This window comes from Coregonus clupeaformis, chromosome 16 (genome assembly GCF_020615455.1).
Source record: "Coregonus clupeaformis isolate EN_2021a chromosome 16, ASM2061545v1, whole genome shotgun sequence".
Lineage (NCBI taxonomy): Eukaryota > Metazoa > Chordata > Actinopteri > Salmoniformes > Salmonidae > Coregonus > Coregonus clupeaformis.
In genome coordinates, this window is record NC_059207.1 from 2,823,462 (window position 1) to 2,844,846 (window position 21,385).

The window sequence follows — 21,385 nt, forward strand, 5'->3', positions numbered from 1 at the left end:
GGGGGGAGTGGTGAGAGTAGTAGATATGTACCAGTACAGAGGGATAGGCCAACAAGTGATATATGTTTCAGTAAGATTGGCTTTTTAGCGTTTATAGCAATGGTCATTAATTGTACTGCAGGGATGGAACGTAAGTCAAAGAAAATGAAGGTTGTGGTGGCAGCTGCAGAGAGGTATTTGGGTGTGCGAGACTTGACATCAGAAGAGTTACAGGGAGTGTTAAGTGGTGATGTCCCATCATTTCAGGTTGAGGGCATGAGGTAGGAATGAATATATTTAAATAGTGGAGAAGGGTGGTGTTAATTATTAATAATATTTTTGAATTTGTGAGTGTAGTGTTAGATGGTAGGGTATTTCTTTATTTTATTTTATTTTATTTTTCAAGCAAAATATAAGGGAGTTGTACTCCAGTCTAGTAGGTGTCGGTAATGTAACAAAGTGGATGCCAACCGCCGTTAAACCTCATTGAAGAAGAAGAAGAAGAAGAAGACGAAGAAGAAGACGAAGAAGAAGTACCAACAAAAAAAAATCCCCACTACCAATTCCAACATGGCTGCGATCAGGAGTGGGGTGACTCCGGGTTGTCTAACGAGATGTTTTTTAAGACCAAGTGGAATACCAAGTGCAGGCAACCCTTCATTTACAGAGAGATGGAACCAGGTTTGACTTGTGCTCTTGAATTCGTGTGTTTGTCTGGCAGCAAGCAGTAACAGTGATTCTAAACAGCACGCCAAGCGCATGCCTGTGACTTTGAAAATGTCCAGCTAACGTTAGCTAGTTAGCAAGTGAATTAGCATTCGTATCAAAATCTAGCTACATGCTTCACACAAGAATCAGGATAAAAGGTTGTTCGCATGTATGCATACAAAATTGTTGATAGCTGTTCGGGTCACCTGTCTAACATACACAAGTTGACATGTCCAGACAGTCAATGTATGACATGCTAGCTAGTTATCTGGTAGCAACGTTAGCATTCCCATTTCAGCCAGTAACTAGCTAGCTGTCTATGAACGATACAGCCTTGATAACACCTAACAATGAAATGTAAACATGTTAATGACAAGCAAGCAATAACGTTGTGTATGAGCCTTCATCAGCCACCAAGTCAACATATTTCTTGAGATTTGTGTTACAAACCACAATACAGCTTTCTTGGCTAGAAATATGTAAGTCTATTGACTCTGGTGCAATTGCTGCTGCATTGTCAAAGACAACCTATCCTGCAATAAGCCACACAGTAAAGTGTACCAGAAAGTAGTAGTGTATCTTCATCTGAGGATTGTAACATGCAGTTGTTGTTAATGTACTGTAGGTCATTCATGTTATTGTGCCCCCCTTCTAAACAGAGGTTTCTACAGAGATCCCATCTTCACACAGTAGTAGAATGCAGGAGTCCTACAACTAGAGCTGTTCTCGGTCGACGTCACAATGGAAGGTTATTATTGGTCAGTGCAGTGTCCGTCAGGCACAACAGCTCACAGGTGAGTCAGTGTCAATCTACAATACAGTGGTGGCGTTCCTGCCTGACTACATTACAGACGTTGCTTTACATCAACAAATGGTTGTGTGCAACATCATTGACTGCAGTCGGGGATCACGTTGCTATATCATATGATGTGGAAAGCTGAGAGTTTAAACACCTATTCAAGCGTTGTGAGATCTGGCAGGCGTCTGCAATGTAGTCAGGCAGGAACAACACCAGTGAAGTATTTTAGAACATTACACCAGAGGATGCTCTGGTTGTTACACCTTGATAAATTGCCTGGAGAGTTTATGCATTTGGTCAAAATCCAAGACACTTCCTCTGGGATAATAGTTTGTTCTGTCCTTTTGGAAATCCTTCTACCTGGTGTGTGAAAGAGATGATTACCACCATATAAAATAAAAGCTATGTTATATTTTCAGATCACAAGTGAAAGTATTCCTACGGCAACTCCAGTGCTGGAAGCATCCATTGCCAGCCCTGTCGTCGTTGACCCCGCGCCTATAATCACGCAGCCAATCGCCGACCAGGTGTTAGAGGCTGCACCAACCGCAGTGGATGTTCTGCAGGGGGCGGGAGCAGAGCTGAGCCTATCAGAGCTGGGCCTTGGGAGCGCCACTCCTGTTGGCCTGGTCCAGAACCTACTGGAGTTCATGCATGTGGACATTGGGATGCCGTGGTGGGGAGCCATTGTTGTAGGTGAGGCACCCTCATCATCAGAACTCTCACTGTGGTTTGCCTCAACCTGTCTAGCTTATTAAAGTCACTAGACTTCAGTCCGCTATTCACAGAGAGATATTTGGTTGTAAGAGGCTTTTGGTATATATTCAGAGTTTTCTTATGTCCATTTTTCTTTCTCTCCTACAAACACACTAAAACACACACACACACCCCAGGCACAGTGCTGGCTCGCATCATGGTGTTCCCGGTCATTGTGAAGGGTCAGAGGGAGGCAGCTAAGCTGAACAACGTTATGCCAGAGATGACTAAACTCACCAACAAGATGAACGAGGCCAAACAGAGCGGAAACAAGTTTGACTGTTAGTCTTCTCTCTTTCTTTCCTCAACTCATTGTTTATCCACTATGTAACTCCTCCTTTCATGTCATATTGCAACTCAATATCAGGTTTAGTGTGTGACGTCTCCCTCAGTTTCAAGGTAATATGTCTGTGTGTCTCCTAGTTGCTAAGGCGTACTCTGACCTGACCATGTTCCAGAAGAAACATGACGTCAACCCCCTCCGTGGCTTCCTGGTCCCTCTGGTGCAGGTAAGTTACAGCTCTGTCTCTCTCTCTCGCTCTCTCTGGTTTAGTCAGTTTAAATCCAGAACACTAGTATGTTCTACTGAAACAATCAATACATTGATGTTTTTTAAAAATCCATCTGTAGTATCTCCGTCTTCATGGCGTGATAGGAATCACACCTCTCTCTGTCTCTACCCCCTCTCTATCTCCCTCTCCTCCGTTCCAGACTCCAGTCTTCATCTCCTTCTTCATCGCTCTCAGAAAGATGTCCTACCTCCCTGTCCCCAGTATGCAGACAGGAGGTTGCTTGTGGTTCTTAGACCTCACAGCAGCAGACCCTTTCTACATCCTCCCCATTGCTGTGACCGGGACCATGTTTGCTATACTGGAGGTAGGATAATGGTGTTGCTTCGTCTACTAGGAAAGCTGAAGTCTTTGCTAGTAGTCAGTTGATGATTTTAGAGGCCAGCTGTATTGACCCTGAAAAATGAGCTGTCAAATGGACAATGATGACAATTTTTTAAAATAATGTTTTATTGAATCATGTGAGAATTTGAATAATGTTGTCACTGATTACATTGTATTTACATTGGAATAACAGTATTGAGCCTAAATAACACCTACATGTTGTCTGTTTGCCTGTCTTCTCCTCAGTTGGGGGCAGAGTCAGGTGTGGACAACCCTAACCTGAAAGCCATGAAGACAGTGTTCAGAATCATGCCCTTCGTCATCCTGCCTCTCACCATTAACTTCCCCACGGTCAGTCTCTCAATTTCTCTCCCCATCTCCCTTTCTTTCTCTCGATCTCTCACTCTGTCTTACTACTCTCTCTTAGTGGTGTTCACGGATCCACCTGTACCCAAATACCCGAGAGGGTCCGTATCCAATATTGTAAATAATGTCGGATCCGATATGATTGTCATAGGTCTCGGGTAATTTTAACTGACGTGTCCGGAAGGACCCGTACAGATCCGCTGTAGCTCAGCTGGTAGAGCACGGCGCTTGTAACGCCAAGGTAGTGGGTTCGATCCCCGGGACCACCCATACACAAAAATGTATGCACGCACGACTGTAAGTCGCTTTGGATAAAAGCGTCTGCTAAATGGCATATTATATTATTATATTATCCAAGAGAGTCAGTGAGAGAAAGAGAGAGATTTATGCTGCTGCTCTTGCTTTTCAGGAGAGTGGCGTGTGTAGCTTGTTGTTGGCCAATCAGAAGTCATCAAAGTGGTAATAGGCTACAGTCATAGAGCCTCCATGTGTGGCAAAAGTTAGGAGATATCTAATCAATGGAAGATGGAATTAAAATGACTGAATTAAAAGTTAAAGGAGAAGGATAGGCTACAACGACCAAGAGCTAACAGGTAGGCTGCTACTTAATATTCTGAATGGAAGAGTTGTTGTTTGTAACTGTGTAGGACGAGAAGGCGCATGCAGCCTCATTTAGCCTAGCTAGCTAGCTTAACTAGCTTTTCCCGGTTTGATGCAGTCAAGACAGGTACTACGTAATTATATTTGATGATAAATAACCTAGCTATGGTAGCTATTAGTCTACTATAGCGCGAGTCGGTTTGGTTGCTGTCTCTCCCTCCCTCCTCCCGGTTCCCCATGTTACTCGCTCACTCACAGTAGCCTACAAACACACGAAGCACGGCCCCTGCCAGAGCGGCACCTCTCTCTACCTCCTCTCCCTTACACTTTATCAGCTCCAGTTAATAAAGTAGCTTAGATATAGCCTTTTCTGCTGCTACCTTCACTCGGATTGGACCGGGTCTGGATCCAACCAGGTCTATACAGAACGGGTGTAGTTGTCCTTTGGTCCGTTCTGAATAATTTATGCATACCGGGTCTGGGTGGAAAAGCCCCAGGTCTATTTCAGAACGGGTCATTTTGGACCTGTGAAGGCTTGTACTCTTTCTCTCTCCTCTCGCTCTTCCCCGGTCTAGGCCGGGGGATTACTATAAAAGCACTTTGTGACAAATGCATATGTAGAAATGTCATTGATTTGATTGATTGACATATATGTTCCTCTTCTCTCTGTCCCCCCCGCCCCCAGGCAGTGTTTACGTACTGGATGACGTCCAACTGCTTCTCCCTGGCCCAGGTGGCCCTGCTCAAACACCCCCTGGTCAGACAGAAGCTGAGGATCCCAGAGAGGATCGAACACCCGGCCTCCGCCCTGCCCCAGAACGACGGCTTCATCAAGACCATCAAGAAGGGTGGGTGTGGTAGGACTGGTGGGGATGTGTCATGGAGTCACCTGTGAAAATCTTTCTCTGCCTCTCTCTCTTTATTTTTCTCTCTTTCATTTATTTTCACTCTCACTCTGACACACATTCTCCTCTTTCCCCCTTTTAAAACATGGTTATCTGTCCCTCCTATAGGCTGGAAGAACGCTCAGCTTGCCCAGCAGTTGGAGGAGAGAGAAAGGAGGATCAAGAACCACCTGGATATTGCATCAAAAGGTAAGAGACACTGGTGCCTTTTTTACCCCACCACAACCCCTTTCTTAGAATCTATATCATTTTTTACATTTACTGTATTTGACTTTATTCCTAAATGGAATGTTTTAACATCCTCTTTGATAAATCTAGAAATATGCTTCTGTTTGTCTGTGAATACTTTAGTGGATTTCTTTTCATTTTGCCTAATATCTTTCCTCTTCAACTAGGTCCATTGAGGCAGACCTTCACTCACAACCCTCTACAACAGTCGACACCATCCATTACAGCAACAGCAACCAAGTCAGCCAAAGCAAAACAAGCATCCCCAGCAACCGATGGTAAGAAGAGGCCATGGGAGGAGACTATTGGTTGAAGAAGCGTGATGGACAGTTTGAAGGGCCAATGAATTATGTGTGCATATTTATTGAGAGAGGGATTGGTAGACAGGACATGGGCGCAGAGGGTATGTCGTTATAAATGTATTCTAAATAAAGAGCAAACTTCTGTTGCCTTATAACGTCTGTGTACATTATGACAACCTGAATTCTGATTTGAAAACATTAAATCGTATTGTTGATTATATCCATTGGAATGACTGCAATGGAATTGTTACAACCAGAGTCAATATATATATATATATATATATATATATATATATATATATATATATATATATATAAAATTGACCCTTCCCCGTTGTGCGGTTTATTTCTGGTAGTTTTCAAAACCTAAGACGTTAAAGCAGATATGGAATTTGTTGACACCACAACACAGTACACAGACTTGGATAGGGAATTGTCGTCGGCGGTCTCATATTGTTACATAAAAAACATTTACAAAATAAAGGCAGCCATTCTAAAACCTGGCCGATTTCTATATATGGCTCTGGTTACAACTACTGTCTGTGTTCTACTCATCCATGGTGGGAATTTAGATGAAAAAATGTCAGTCATTTAAAATTTCTATAAGTAATTTATTATAAATACAGTCAACTACTATTCATCGACTCAACCAACCCCCTCCTCCTTTGCTTCACAAAGATCTTAAAAGCTTCAGGTGGAACAGACATTTACATAGGATACAAAAAAATAGTGGCTAGTGCTACCTGTATTCTACATTCTACTGTCCTAATAGTCTTCACTACAGGTGAAGACAACCTTTATTGTCAGCAGTGCTCTGTTTCAATGATTATCTCCTACCTACCCACATACAACAAATTAACCCTCAGTAATTATATTTCTTTCCTACGTGTCTTCAGTATCTATTTTTTTGTTATTCAATAATTACATTTTATTTATGCCACTTCACAGGTATCAGTAGACTTATGCCTCTATCTGGCTGTGTTTACAAAGGCAGCCCCATTCTGATATTTTGCCCAATTAACAGCAAAAGAGCTGATCTGATTGGTCAAAAGACCAATTAGTGGAAAAAGATCAGAATTGGGCTGCCTGTGCAAACGCAGCATAAATATCAGTATTTGAGTAAAACATTAAGGCACAGGAATGGTTTAGTATTGATTCTTCTGGAGTGTGTGTATGTGGAACGTCCTCTGTGATGTCAGAGGCAACTGGAGTGTCACCCTGGCCGTAGAACGACCCCATCGTCCAATGAACATTAACATATCATGGTGATGATTGGTTGGCCAGAGATATGATCCAATGAATGGCTGCCGTTTGAATCAGCCATCTGATTTGCAGCCTGTGGCTGAGGGAGATAATGGCCAGGAGGTGTTTTGTGCGTCCTTCACTCCAACTTTTCTATGACATCCAACTCAGTCACAACAGAATAGCACACCTTCTGAATCAACAGACCAAAGTTGGCTAGAGGGAAAGAGAGAGAGAGAGAGGATGAGAGATCTACCCATTAAATCCATCATTAATGTACTGACACTAGCAATAGCATGAGAAGTGCAGTTTGGTTGAAGAATGTAGATTATTTTTTCTAGGCGTACAAAATAATATACCTACCTACTCGCAACTCATGTCATGCCAAACTAGGGTCGTAAAATTCCAGTAATTTCCCCAAAGTTCCCAGATTTTCCAGAAATCCTGGTTTGGTAGATTCCCCAGGATTTTCCAGAAACCCTGGGAATTTGGGGAAAGTCACCAGATTTGTGCAACCCTATCCTAAACTCAAACAATCTGATTCTTACCAAAGAACCTGCGGAGCCACATGGGCCTTTTGGTGGCGGGAGTGTAGATACACAGGAAGTAGACGGGGACCCCTGATAGGGCGATACCGATGCCAATCAGAGAGTTGATAGTGTCACTGTAGATGGGAACCACCACTAGGAACACAGTGCAGAAACAGAAGATGATCGGGAAGAACAGACTGAGCTGAGGGAGGGAGAGAGAGAGAGAGAAGAAGAGTTATGTCACAACTATCAAACGGTATTGACGTCAAACAGTGAAAGAAATCATACATTCAAAACTGTATTGTGAGTTTCAGTATGAACGTTTCAGACATTACAACACCAATGGGAAGTTTGCATTTGAATGTGTCTATAGGCTACAGTGTTTTGTGTTGAGTCTATTGGTGTTAAAGATGTGGACGATTGTGTTACCTTGAGGGGTCTGACTCTGTCTGGCTGTTTCCAGCGCAGGTACAGCTGTCCCAGGATAGACAGGCCCACAAAGAACCAGTAGCTGAAGCTGTAGTAGTTGATCAGTTTAAAGATGTCCTCCACACACAGGTAGACCAGAGCCATGGCACCCTTTAATATGGAGCAACAGCACTATGTCAATATACTGTACATGCTGATAGAAACTCTATATTTCATAGAAACTGTAGAAAGAGGGAGAGAAAACACTACAGGGATAAACAGACAAAAAGTATGCTGAGAAGGCAGACAGACGGAACTTTAAGGCAGACAGAACACTGGGTTAAAATAAAGGAATGCTGAGACAGGCAGACACATTTCTGGGACAGACGGAACCCTGAGGCAGACATAACAATGGGGTCCGAATGTTTGGTAGACGCAGAAACAGAACGTTGACACAGAACTCGGACAAATACAAAACTGAACAATGAAAACGACTCATAAGACAATGGAAATGTACATTGTTCAACACAGACAGACACCCACACCCCCACCCACACAGAGAGAGACAGTGGTTTTGCGGGATGACTGACGTTGAAGAGCAGTGCGGGGATGGGGGTGTAGCGGGTGACGTGGATCATGCAGAGGTAGTCTGGGAGATGGCCCTCCCTGGAGCCCACGAAGAACAGCCTGCAGGAACACCCACACACTTGTCACACCCACCTCACTGCACCAGCTACACACGCAGGGTTATCGTGTGTTGGTCAATAAGGAGGAGAGGATCAGTGATAACAGTAAGGATGATGGAGGGGATAATGACAGAAGAGTAGTATCAGTAATGTCATTCTAATTCACCTGGAGGCAGCCAGGATAGAAGCGTTGAGTCCTCCGAAGCAGGAGAGAGCCACCGCCAGAGGGATGGTCCAGTTCATCACTCCAAACACCTGGTCTGCAAACGTCTGGGGGAATAAAAACAGATCTTATATTAGACCAATTCAAAACACTTACAGTACATCCTATGACAAAGTAATTTAGGGCTTATTCAATGGGATGATGCTGCAGATAGAATTGTATACATCTGACATACTGTATAGAACAGACTTTATGCTGTCATGTAGATCAGGATAGGGAATCATATTTCTATCAGAAGTGAACTTACCACAGCCACAGCGTCACTGTCCAGGATGGCAGGAATGGGCAGCACAGTGTAGTAGGCAACATTGGTCAGGATATAGATCACCGTGACGATGGGCATGGAGATGGCGATGGCCAGGGGCAGGTTCCTGTAGTTCACACAAACAAACACCAGGGAGAGACAGAGAGACACTTAGATTTAGAAAACAACAAGGCAAGTATGAAAACAGTTCAGTGTCTCGGATACATCCGGGATTCTCCATGAGTGAACGGGTCAAGAGTTGAGGTGGAGGAGCAGAGGGAGGAGGTGGGGTGTGCTTGTCACATAATCTGCCTGAGAACTCCTGGAAGTAGCTTGTGAACCAATCACGTCTGTCTTGCTCTATTTCATCAGTGTTTAGGTGTGTGAATCAGAGTCAAGGGCTCAGAAGAATCCTTCCCTCAGGAGGAGAGGAGCCACTCGCCTTCCCCCGCCTAAAACATCTGACTACCCATTCAGTCAGTATGTTATCCCTCTCCATACCCCCCATCCTTGCCTCATCAATCACTATTACTGTACCTTCTCTACTAATCACAACCACTCCATATATTCCTACATACTTCTACCCCTCTCCTTATTATACTCGCATCCTCTCTCAAGTCTTCCCTTCATTCTACACCTATGCCCTCTCATCCCTTTACTCAGTGGTGTAAAGTACTTAAGTAAAAAACTTTCAAGTACTACTTAAGTCGTTTTTTGGGGTATCTGTACTTTTCTTTACTATACATATTTTTGACAACTTTTACTTCACTAAAAAAGTATGTACTTTTTACTCCATACATTTTCCCTGACCCCCAAAAGTATTAGTTACATTTTCAATGCTTAGCAGGTCAGGAAAATGGTCCAATTCACACACTTATCAAGAGAACATCCCTGGTCATCCCTACTGCCTCTGATCTGGCGGAATCACTAAACACATGTTTCATTTGTAAATTATGTCTGCGTGTTGTAGTGTTCCCCTGGCTATCCGTAAATAAAAAGAACAAGAAAATTGTGCCTTCTGGTTTGCTTAATATAAGCATTTAGAAATGATTTATACTTTTCCTTTTGATACTTAAGTATATTTTTGCAATAACATTTACTTTTGATACTTAAGTATATTTAAAACCAAATACTTTTAGACTTTTACTCAAGTAGTATTTTACTGGGTGACTTTCACTTGAGTCATTTTCTATTAAGGTATCTTTACTTTTACTCAAGTATGACAGTTGGGTACTTTTTCCAACACTGCCTTTACTCCTTCCATATCTCTAAGCATCCATTCACTATACTCTCATTGCTACCTGTCCTCTACTCCGTCACTACTCCTTATTCCTTACAGAGAGTTAACCCTTTGCCCACTGGTACCTTTATCATGCCCTCCCTCTTTTTCCCCCTAACCTCTCTGGGTTTTTGATCTCCTCAGTGACGAAGTTGAGTGTGTCCCATCCAGAGTAAGAGAACAGAGCAGAGTAAAGGGCCAGAGCTATGTCTCCTGGATCCGTCGTCGAGCCCTCAAACATGCCCTCAAAGTTCTGTGTCTGACCTGAGGAACACACACATGATCCTGTATTATAACATGTACATAAATGCATACACTAACTGCTGCAAATTAATGTATGTCAATATAACATAAATACAGTGGGGGAAAAAAGTATTTAGTCAGCCACCAATTGTGCAAGTTCTCCCACTTAAAAAGATGAGAGAGGCCTGTAATTTTCGTCATAGGTACACGTCAACTATGACAGACAAAATTAGAAAAAATAATCCAGATAATCACATTGTAGGATTTTTAATGAATTTATTTGCAAATGATGGTGGAAAGTAAGTATTTGGTCAATAACAAAAGTTTCTCAATACTTTGTTATATACCCTTTGTTGGCAATGACACAGGTCAAACGTTTTCTGTAAGTCTTCACAAAGTTTTCACACACTGTTGCTGGTATTTTGGCCCATTCCTCCATGCAGATCTCCTCTAGAGCAGTGATGTTTTGGAGCTGTCGCTGGGCAACACGGACTTTCAACTCCCTCCAAAGATTTTCTATGGGGTTGAGATCTGGAGACTGGCTAGGCCACTCCAGGACCTTGAAATGCTTCTTACGAAGCCACTCCTTCGTTGCCCGGGCGGTGTGTTTGGGATCATTGTCATGCTGAAAGACCCAGCCACGTTTCATCTTCAATGCCCTTGCTGATGTAAGGAGGTTTTCACTCAGAATCTCACGATACATGGCCCCATTCATTCTTTCCTTTACACGGATCAGTCGTCCTGGTCCCTTTGCAGAAAAACAGCACCAAAGCATGATGTTTCCACCCACATGCTTCACAGTAGGTATGGTGTTCTTTGGATGCAACTCAGCATTCTTTGTCCTCCAAACACGACGAGTTTAGTTTTTACCAAAAAGTTATATTTTGGTTTCATCTGACCATATGACATTCTCCCAGTCCTCTTCTGGATCATCCAAATGCACTCTAGCAAACTTCAGACGGGCCTGGACATGTACTGGCTTAAGCAGGGGGACACGTCTGGCACTGCAGGATTTGAGTCCCTGGCGGCGTAGTGTGTTACTGATGGTAGGCTTTGTTACTTTGGTCCCAGCTCTCTGCAGGTCATTCACTAGGTCCCCCCGTGTGGTTCTGGGATTTTTGCTCACCGTTCTTGTGATCATTTTGACCCCACGGGGTGAGATCTTGCGTGGAGCCCCAGATCGAGGGAGATTATCAGTGGTCTTGTATGTCTTCCATTTCCTAATAATTGCTCCCACAGTTGATTTCTTCAAACCAAGCTGCTTACCTATTGCAGATTCAGTCTTCCCAGCCTGGTGCAGGTCTACAATTTTGTTTCTGGTGTCCTTTGACAGCTCTTTGGTCTTGGCCATAGTGGAGTTTGGAGTGTGACTGTTTGAGGTTGTGGACAGGTGTCTTTTATACTGATAACAAGTTCAAAGAGGTGCCATTAATACAGGTAACGAGTGGAGGACAGAGGAGCCTCTTAAAGAAGAAGTTACAGGTCTGTGAGAGCCAGAAATTTTGCTTGTTTCTAGGTGACCAAATACTTATTTTCCACCATAATTTGCAAATAAATTCATAAAAAATCCTACAATGTGATTTTCTGGATTTTTTTTTCTCAATTTGTCTATCATAGTTGACGTGTACCTATGATGAAAATTACAGGCCTCTCTCATCTTTTTAAGTGGGAGAACTTGCACAATTGGTGGCTGACTAAATACTTTTTTCCCCCACTGTATGTAAGGTATGTCAAATAAATGTATGCGAAGGAACATGTCAGAGTGTTCAGTGTGCATATATGTGTCTGTGAATGTTCCGTATAGTGGATGGATGGGTGAATATTTGTACGATTTATTATTTGTATTGCGTGTGAAACATCCTGGCATCGGTACCTTGGCCTATCTTGACCAGGCCGGTGATGATGACAGCGATGAGAGCGATGACCTTAGCATAGGTGAAGAAGTCCTGAACACGCGTCCCCCACTTCACATAGGCACAGTTCACAAAGGTCAGCAAACCTGTGGGGGAAACACAGACCTTTAGATCTACATGTTACTGCAGAGTGAGAGAAAGAGAGACACACACACACTCAGACACACACACACACACACACACACAGTGCATTGTGTGGCTGTCTACTATTGCAACATCATTTTACCTCAGTATAGGCTTATCTATCTACATAAGGGGTTCCCTGAGAGTCAGAATGCCCTGTGGATGAGCAAGTCTGGACTCTGATTGGCCACTACGCTGACGTGTGTGCGTGTGTTCTAGTTTTAGAGTATGCGTAGCTTGAGGAAATGAGGCTGCTGACTGCAGCAGTCCAAACAGTTGTTTTCCTCTGAGAGAAAGAGCAGAGTGCAGCACATAGAGAGAGACATGTAGAGAGGAGGAAGAAAAAAAGAAGAAAGAAAAAAGAAAGGGGGGGGGAGAGCAGACAGATAAAGTGCACTCCTTGAGGTTATTTAAAGACCTCTACAAAACATTAGTCAAAATACTAACATACTGACTGACTGTCTAGCTTCCTGGCTGACTGACCGACAAATACACACTGACTGTCTGACTGACTAGCTTACTGACAAATACAGACTGCCTGACTGACTAGCTTACTGACAAATACAGACTGGCTGACTGACTAGCTTACTGACAAATACAGACTGGCTGACTGACTGACAAGCTTACTGACAAATACAGACTGGCTGACTGACTAGCTTACTGACAAATACAGACTGCCTGACTGACTAGCTTACTGACAAATACAGACTGGCTGACTGACTAGCTTACTGACAAATACAGACTGGCTGACTGACTGACTAGCTTACTGACAAATACAGACTGGCTGACTGACTAGCTTACTGACAAATACAGACTGACTAGCTTACTGACAAATACAGACTGGCTGACTGACTAGCTTACTGACAAATACAGACTGGCTGACTGACTGACACACTGACTGACTGACACACTGACTGACCAATCGACCAACTGACAGATACAGACTGAGTTCCTAACTTTGTCCTTGTAGTACACTGCTCCCCCAGTTTTAAGAAAACATGTTTTCCAGTTCACCTTATCTCTCTCTCTCTCTCTCTCTCCTTATCAGTGTTTGTTCCTTCAAGTTCATAAACCTACATGGAGATATAGTCATAGGATGGTCCAGTCTGAATCATTACTGTCCTCCCATTCACTGAGATTGAATATGTATTCAATGTATCCCTCCTTTCAATATGGCTGCATCCCAAATGGCACCCTATTCCCTATGTAGTACACTACTTTTGACCAGAGCCCGGGTCTGATTAAAATTATTGTACTACATAGGGAATAGGGTGCCATTTTAGACGCACACTATATATCTTACATCATGTTTAGTGAGCCTCTGATATACTCAAAATGCTCCTCAGCAATATTTTCATGCATTAATGAAAAGCAGCCATAATGTCATCTACCATACAGTGTTTGCTTAAATGATTAACTCAAGTGCATGTTCATGGTAAAAAATAAACTTCAGCTGACACACATATACAGCTATAAACACATCTGGAGAACCATAACACCATCTCCCAAGGGGGGGGGACCAACTCCATATTAATGCCCATGATTTTGGAATGAGATGTTTGACAAGCAGGTGTCCACATTTTGGTCATGTAGTGTATTTCAGTCTTCTGTGATGTATACAAAGTGTAATATTGGGATGCAAACACAAAATGTAATACATTTCAACTCTATATCTGACATGGTACAGGTGTCTTCTTTCTGTTAAGCCCATAACCATGTACTGTATGTGAGGTGTAGACTTTTGTTTCAAAGTAGATGTGTTTAAGACTACTAAGAAACACTGTGTGTGACCCTGATTTAGCCCACTACAGTAAAAGGTTAAACATATCATATCACACCGCCCAGACCCGAGACAGTGAGTGATCTGGACTAACAGATGACTGACAGAGTGTAGCTGGCCACACAGATGTCCAAGGCGTGGTTGTATTGACAGTGAAAGGCTAGAAGGGTGGGAGGGTGTAGATCAGGTTGGTCCAGTTGGATCGTCTAGATCTGGACCAGATGTGAGGGGAGACCATAGACTGTCAAAATAAGGGGAAGATTGACGTCTGCCATGTATGGGCGCAGTCCTATAGTGTACGGAGAACTCCTAACCACTGATAAAGGTATTTTTCCATCTGCCTGATGGTTAAGGTTGGGGTTGACAGTAGGGTAATCTGATCCTAGATCTGTGGTAATAGTTCATTTCTACCTGGGGGTGTTTCTGGTCTTCTCATTGGCTGTTGAAGTCGCCTAACGCCTGTAACCACTGATACAGGATCAGGTATTTTTCCATCCACTTGAAGGTTAAGGTAAGGATGGGGTGCAGAGAAATCAGATCCTAGATCTGTGGTTATGGTTCACTTCTTTGTCATGCTGAGCTGCCATGCTTCAAGACTCAGAGTCTTGAAGTAGAAATGACTTTTACCTTTCTAACTAGCAGCTATCAGCACATTCACAGTCCTCAAAGCATTGTTTATCTATGTGTGTGTGTGTGGATGTTGGTGTGTAGGGATTGTAATTAGATGATTGAGTGATATTTATTACTTGAGTAATTTTTTGGAACTTGAAGGAGAAGGCTTATCTCAGGCCTATCCGTTTTAGTAAGTATTGTAACAGTGTTCTATCTGGTTGCTGTAGTAGTGGTATTCTGTATCTGTCCCAAACTTCTGTCTACTTGACCCAGGGTTCCATCCTGTTGTTTATGTTCTATGTGTTCTATCGATCTGTTCCAGTAGTCTGTCTTATACTTTACCTACTAATGACCACAAGAATAATATAACTATTAGTGGTTGTGCTGAGGTCCAGTTTTCTACTAATCTGTAAGAACTATATCCATGTCTCAACACTCCCTCCCCTCCTCTCTCTACATATTACCTTACTCATCTCTTTTCATCCTTGCCTCCCTTGGTTTATAAATTATCAATTTACAGTACACTATTGTCATGAGTCATGGGCTATGCTTGCAGTTTTATCTGGTCAGGTCATGTGATAAGATGAGACACACAGACGTTTTCAAAAGTTGAGTAGATTCTCCTTTCCCCTATCTTCTGTCTTTTAGACAGGAAGCACGTGTTGTAGTCTGTTGTCTCTGTCCTCCCCTCGCTGTTCCTCTTTCAACCTTTCTAGTGTTCCCTTCTGTTGCTGAGGTGCTGACGTGGGTATGCCGTCATGTAGTTTCTGTTCCCCCCTTTTTCCACAAAGAGAGGCACATAAACCCATACATCCCCATTTAGCACAAATGGGACTGTGAACACACACACGCACACGCACACACACACTGTCTGTATGCAAAGTCCTTGCCCATACTATGGTTGGGGCCCCAAGTTTTTCCTGATCAGTTCCAGTGGTTAGGAAAAACTCAGGGCCCTAGCCATAGTAGAGACAGTGGAACAGTATTGCACCAACACACAAACAACAACCCCCCATACACAATGACTATAAAATACTCACATATACAGGCCGCTGCCAACATGCGGTTAGCCAGATAGGGTGCTATGCAGGTAGGGAAGACGGGCTGCACCATGTAGTTGGAGAAGGTGATGGCTATGACTGCCTGGCTGGTGGGCTCTATGATCAACAGGGACGTCCAGAGCCTGATGAACGCCAGGAACCCTCCGAAGGCCTCCAGGATGTAAGCATAACTGGCCCCTGACTTGGTGATGGTGGTCCCCAGCTCAGCATAACATAAGGCCCCGAACACAGAGAAGATACCGCCGATGGTCCACACTACCAGTGACAGCCCGTAGGAGGCGCTATAGATTAAGACGCCTTTAGGCGAGACGAAGATGCCCGAGCCGATCATGTTGCCCACGATGAGACACACGCCGTTCAGGAGAGAGATCTCCTTCTTCAGCTTCATGGAATCGTTGTCGCCCCCCGAGCTGCCCGACTTCAGCGAGGGTGACCCGCCGTTGGTGGCGTGTGCTTGTGTGGGGGCGGGGCTGTAGGACGCCATTGTGGTGGAGGGGAGGTTGGTGATTGGAGAGGGGATGTGGGGAAGTGAGCAGCAGTGATTGGACCAGGTGGCTGTCAATCAGTCAGTTGGTGGAGAGGATTGGTTATAAGAGCTGAGGTAAAGTGGTTTCCCAGCTATGAGGGTCCCTCTGACATCTGTGGAGGAAAGAGACATACAAGTCTTATAAGAGAGTGTGTTGGTGTTGCCATGGAAACCAAGCTGTCATCAAATGGCACTGTCAGTTATTTTTATTTTTGTACATAAATGTTTGTTTGTATGATACTTAACAATTCACAAATGTTAACAGACACACACACACACGCTGTTGGTTATTGAACTGGGTTTCACAGATGGCAATTTGAGAGCCATTAGGGGTTTCGGTAAATTGACTTTTAAGCTTAAGTGTATTGACAGAGTGAGAGAGAGAGGCACACAGGCCTGATAACACTGTAACGTTCGTTACCGGCTGTCACTGAGTGCCAATGTGATCTTTTTAGTATTTTTACTGTAACTATTCTACAGTCACATACACACACCAAGCGTTGCTAGGAGTCAACCGCATGCTGAACCGAAGCCTCACATGTTTTTCAAAGTTCATTACCTTCAGCAGCATGTATGGAGTTTGAATGACTAGACACATGCTGTGTTAATGCAGCTTAGTGCACATCCAGCTGCAGTATTTCACACATGCTCAGTCAGGACATACAGCACATGAACAAAACAACCCTGCTCTCTCTGAGTGAGGGGACAGGGCCGGGCAGGGGTCCTGGGCTAGCTACAGTTTGTCACATACACACACACACACACACTTCTCTGTGTGAGAGAGGGGACAGGGCAGGGGCCCCAGCTACTTAATGGCTATTCCTGGTACAAGATAAGTTGTTTTGGGGATCCCTGTAGGTTAGGGGAGGGAGTTGATTGAAAAACATATAAATAGACAATGAAACGGTGTTGTAATGAACAATAATGCTGATTGGACGAACAGTGCTTGGCCAGTAGAGCAAGACAGGGGATGATAGAACAACCCGGAACACTGAATAAAACCAAAAATTAGAACAGAGGCAAACCTTAACAGTAGACTGGTAGAGATAAAGAGAGCAATGAAGTAGACAGACAAATTGACCAATAGGTAGAAAAAGAACACTGATACTATCAGAAGAGCAAAACAATGAGATAAAACAGGTGGGAGTGAATGAGTGTGAGACAGAGAGCGAATCAGAGTCATATAATCTATAGATCTGTGTGGCTCTGGAGAAAATCAATCACAATACAAAACAACAGGTCAATTATAGGCGGTCATATCATATCACAGGGACAGAGCATCGTCCTCCTGACACAGCAAGTAAAAACAGGTCTGATCACATTAATCAATCTTACATCATAAACACCAGGAACAGAGAGCTCAAATGGATACAGTAGACGTAGGCTACACAGTCCGTGGTAGGGATGAGACGGGGTGGGGGAGAAGGGGAGAGATGGAGAAGTAGTGCAGATAGATACCCCTGGCATGTGAGTTCAGTTCAAAAGAAAGAGTGATTACGACGGAGGACAGTAGATAGCCTAGTCCCTGCATGTGATTACAAAGGGCAGGAGACGTTCAAAAGTAGAGAGGTCCTGGAAGTGAGGTACAAGGTCCAAGCAGGCACTGATAAGTAGGCTCCTCAAAGAGACTATCATATACCACTCAAGGTTGCTGTATCCTTCCTGAAATGTATCTATACCACATACTCTCTCTCTCTCTCTCTCTCTCTCTCTCTCTCTCTCTCTCTCTATTCTTCTCTCTCGCTCTCAAAACTAGAAATAAACTATTCAGTATGACAAGTTGGCAGCAATCATTTGGCCAACTCAGAGCTTATTCATTGCAGAGCTGTTAAAGCTGCAGAGTTGACACAGCACGTTTTATTGATGACCATTAGCTACATAGGAATGCCATTGGAAGTCCATCTGTAATGTAATGATAGCTCCTGAAAGAAAAACATATTTTGAACAGATAGTAAAATGTACAATTACAGCCAAACTACAGTCTCTGTATTTGAAAGATATAATAGAAATGTAAAACCCTGCATTGCTACAGTAGGTTAGTTAGGTTACATGCCAATTAATTCAGGGGTCTTACCTTCTCCAGATGCGCTATAGTTGAACTTGGCTTCCTTCCCTTGGGTGTCCTCCAGCTCTTCTTCTCGAAAGCCTATGTGGCAGCTTTTTATAGCACGTTCATGTCATCCCTCATTGTTGTACTCACTATTGTAACAAAGTGATCGAAATATCTCTGTGCGCTCTCAACTGATGCCCTTCCCTTTCTGTCCGTCACGCCGCGTCCTCTGCTCTGACTTGACTTCAGCCACCCTGTTCGCTCTCCTACCGGAGTCTGAAGGTACACAGCTGATCAGCTGACCAATTTCTGTTTTCTGTCCCAGCAGCTACCAAGGAGACAGGGGGAAGAAGAGGAGGGAGATGGAGGGACTGAGTTTATAATGCCACTATGTTCTGATAATGGATTTCGCTGTCAAATTAATTGTTTCCCATCAAATTGATTAATAATGCATTAACAGGCCTGATCACGTTTACGGGGCTATTAACAAGTGTAACCGGTGTGAAATGGCTGGTTTAGCGTGCGCGCTAGTAGCATTTTAGAGGGACCTTGGTTCAAGCCCAGGTTAGGGCGAGGAAAGGAACGGAAGCAATACTGTAACACAAGTTAACGCATACTTTCTGCTGTAGCAATTAAAGTCAACATGACCCTTTAGTTCTTGTTTTAGCCTACCTGTTGATGGTGATGCTTGCTTTAGTTTTGGGCTATTATGTTAGGCATTGATGTTGTTGTTGATGTTTCTTTGCTCGTCATCGTCAATAATCTGGCACAGTAGGAAGCAGCATGGGAATCAAATGAATGATGAATCACTCTAAGAAATGATTCAATTATGATTCAAAGGATGTTGAGGACTCGAAGTCACTTAGAATTTTTCATCACTATCCTAACTTATTGTATGTGCCATGTGATCATATTTGAAACCACTATATTATTATTGAATCATATAGTTAACAATCTTGATTTATGATGAAGCCATGAGGAGCTATCTGCATTGAATCATTGGAATTGATGCGGAAACCCCAAAATAGGTTACACAGCCCCGTCTTGTGGTCATAATTTGCTACACACCTCCAATTCCTCAAAATTGACAAATTAACGGTTTTAGCATTTAATATTAAGATCACTTTGATGTTCCAACTGAAATTTGACTTCTGCTTTTAACCCAACCCCTCCGAAAGACACACATACATACACATACAGGTTTTGGAGAGGGTGCCCGGGGAGCTGTTGTTGTAGGGGGTTAAGTGCCTTGCTCAAGGGCACAACTGCAGGTAATGGTATCTAGGATTTGATACCAGCAACCCTCCGGTTGCCAGCTCACTTCCTGACAGATTTTTCCCGTCAGACCCGGGATTCAAACTGGCAATCCTCCAGTTGCTAGCTCCCCTCTCTAAAACATAATTATGCTTATTGTGGTATCTCTGCTTTTGTGATGAGTCAGTGTTCATGATTGGCAGAACTTTGAACTTTGTTCTGAATGTAGTTAGATATTTAAACAATGAACATTAGTTTTGGAATATGATTTTGACACTTCATCTGAAGTGATTCATGATCATTGACAGTGGTGTAAAGTACTTAAGTAAAACTACTTTAAAGTACTACTTAAGTGTTTTTTGGAGGGTATCTGTACTTTACTATTTATATTTATGACTACTTTTACTTCACTACATTCCTAAAGAAAATAATGTACTTTTTACTACGTACATTTTCCATGACACCCAAAAGTACTTGTTACATTTTGAATGCTTAGCAGGACAGGAAAATTGTCAAATTCGCACTTATCAAGAGAACACGTGGTAATCCTTACTGCCCCTGATCTGGCAGACTCACTAAACACAAATGCATAATTTGTAATTGATGTCTGAGTGTGCCCCTGACTATCCGTACATTTTCAAAACAAGAAAACGGTGCCGTCTGCTTTGCTTAATATAAGGAATTTGAAATGATTTATACTTTTACTTTGATACTTAAGTATATTTTAGCAATTACATTTACTTTTGATAGTTAAGTATATTTAGAACCAAATACTTTTAGACTTTTACTCAAGTAGTATTTTACTGGGTGACTTTCACTTTTACTTGAGTAAATTTCTATTAAGGTATCTATACTTTTACTCAAGTATGACAATTGGATACTTTTCCCACCACTGATCATTGATGATAAATTGATTAAAGACAGATATTAGCTGACCATTAACATTAATAAAGCCTTCTCACCTGATCAATATCTATAGGTAGCCTATGTCATCAAAAGTTTGCTGATCAAGTACCCCCTCCACACTTGTGTGACAACTCCACCCGTTTCCTCTCAAACCCAACCACCATCCCTGCATCACTTTCAAACTCCACTTTTTTGATTGAGACATGTCTCTGTCTCATTCCCAACGCATGTGGACAAACTTCTCACACATGGCTTCTTTTCAGCCCTTTGTCTCTTTCCCCTTTCTGCTCCCAAATTCCTCTCCTTGGTTACCGGTTGTCATGGTTTTGGGAGCCTCAGCTAGTGGTAAGGGTGGTTGGAGGATTAAGGCGGCCATTTTGGGGACAGCTGGCCCAGGTCTCTGTGTGTGCTGCCCCATGTCCCGCTCACTGTCGCATAGGGGTGGGGGATGAGGGCTATCATTGTGTAAGGATTAAAGCTTCCTATGTGTCGGACTATTACACTGGGAGGGGGAGGACAGAGAGAGAGGGAAAATGAAAGAGAAAATGAAAGAGAGTGAGTATGAAAGAGAGTATGACAGAGAGAAAGAAGGGGGGTGAGGGGGGCCTCTACAGCTGCACTTTCAATCACACAAGCACTGATTATCCCTTTCACACACACACACACACACACACACACACACACACACACACACACACACACCACAGAACGGAGGAACTGAAACATACAAAGTGAGGCCAAAAAAGGCAGAATAAGTAGACGGCTATAG

The 21,385-nt window shown here is 43.1% G+C and overlaps 2 protein-coding genes across 3 annotated transcripts; one reads left to right on the forward strand and one right to left on the reverse strand.

The window, feature by feature from the left end:
• The first annotated feature begins 522 nt into the window (after positions 1-522).
• oxa1l (OXA1L mitochondrial inner membrane protein) lies at positions 523-6,995 on the forward strand. Its single transcript, XM_041884647.2, has 10 exons — positions 523-660; positions 1,347-1,481; positions 1,906-2,182; positions 2,380-2,523; positions 2,666-2,751; positions 2,954-3,118; positions 3,382-3,486; positions 4,787-4,949; positions 5,115-5,195; positions 5,402-6,995. The coding sequence occupies exons 1-10, from the start codon at positions 550-552 to the stop codon at positions 5,545-5,547; spliced, it is 1,413 nt and encodes a 470-aa protein (XP_041740581.2). The 5' UTR covers positions 523-549; the 3' UTR covers positions 5,548-6,995.
• slc7a7 (solute carrier family 7 member 7) lies at positions 6,127-20,775 on the reverse strand. 2 transcript variants are annotated; one of them, XM_045225575.1, is made up of 11 exons: positions 20,673-20,775; positions 18,481-18,784; positions 15,860-16,519; positions 12,265-12,390; positions 10,268-10,412; positions 8,873-8,996; positions 8,569-8,672; positions 8,307-8,403; positions 7,738-7,887; positions 7,327-7,510; positions 6,127-6,994 (listed from the first exon to the last, which is right to left on the reverse strand). In XM_045225575.1, the coding sequence occupies exons 3-11, from the start codon at positions 16,362-16,364 to the stop codon at positions 6,918-6,920; spliced, it is 1,512 nt and encodes a 503-aa protein (XP_045081510.1). In that variant the 5' UTR covers positions 16,365-16,519; positions 18,481-18,784; positions 20,673-20,775; the 3' UTR covers positions 6,127-6,917. The 2 variants fall into 2 exon arrangements, with proteins under 2 accessions (XP_045081510.1, XP_041740040.2); XM_041884106.2 differs by lacking the exon at positions 20,673-20,775 and adding an exon at positions 19,129-19,234.
• Positions 20,776-21,385: the final 610 nt, after the last annotated feature.

Coding starts and splice junctions, on each gene's coding strand:
- oxa1l (XM_041884647.2), top strand. CDS start 550: ATGGCTGCGATCAGGAGTGGGGTGACTCCGGGTTGTCTAACGAGATGT. Junction 2,752..2,953: donor TCCTGGTCCCTCTGGTGCAG/GTAAGTTACAGC, acceptor CCTCCGTTCCAG/ACTCCAGTCTTCATCTCCTT. Junction 5,196..5,401: donor CCTGGATATTGCATCAAAAG/GTAAGAGACACT, acceptor CTCTTCAACTAG/GTCCATTGAGGCAGACCTTC.
- slc7a7 (XM_045225575.1), bottom strand. CDS start 16,364: ATGGCGTCCTACAGCCCCGCCCCCACACAAGCACACGCCACCAACGGC. Junction 8,997..10,267: donor GAGATCAAAAACCCAGAGAG/GTTAGGGGGAAA, acceptor TGTGAACTACAG/GAACCTGCCCCTGGCCATCG. Junction 7,888..8,306: donor TCCCCGCACTGCTCTTCAAC/GTCAGTCATCCC, acceptor TCCATATTAAAG/GGTGCCATGGCTCTGGTCTA.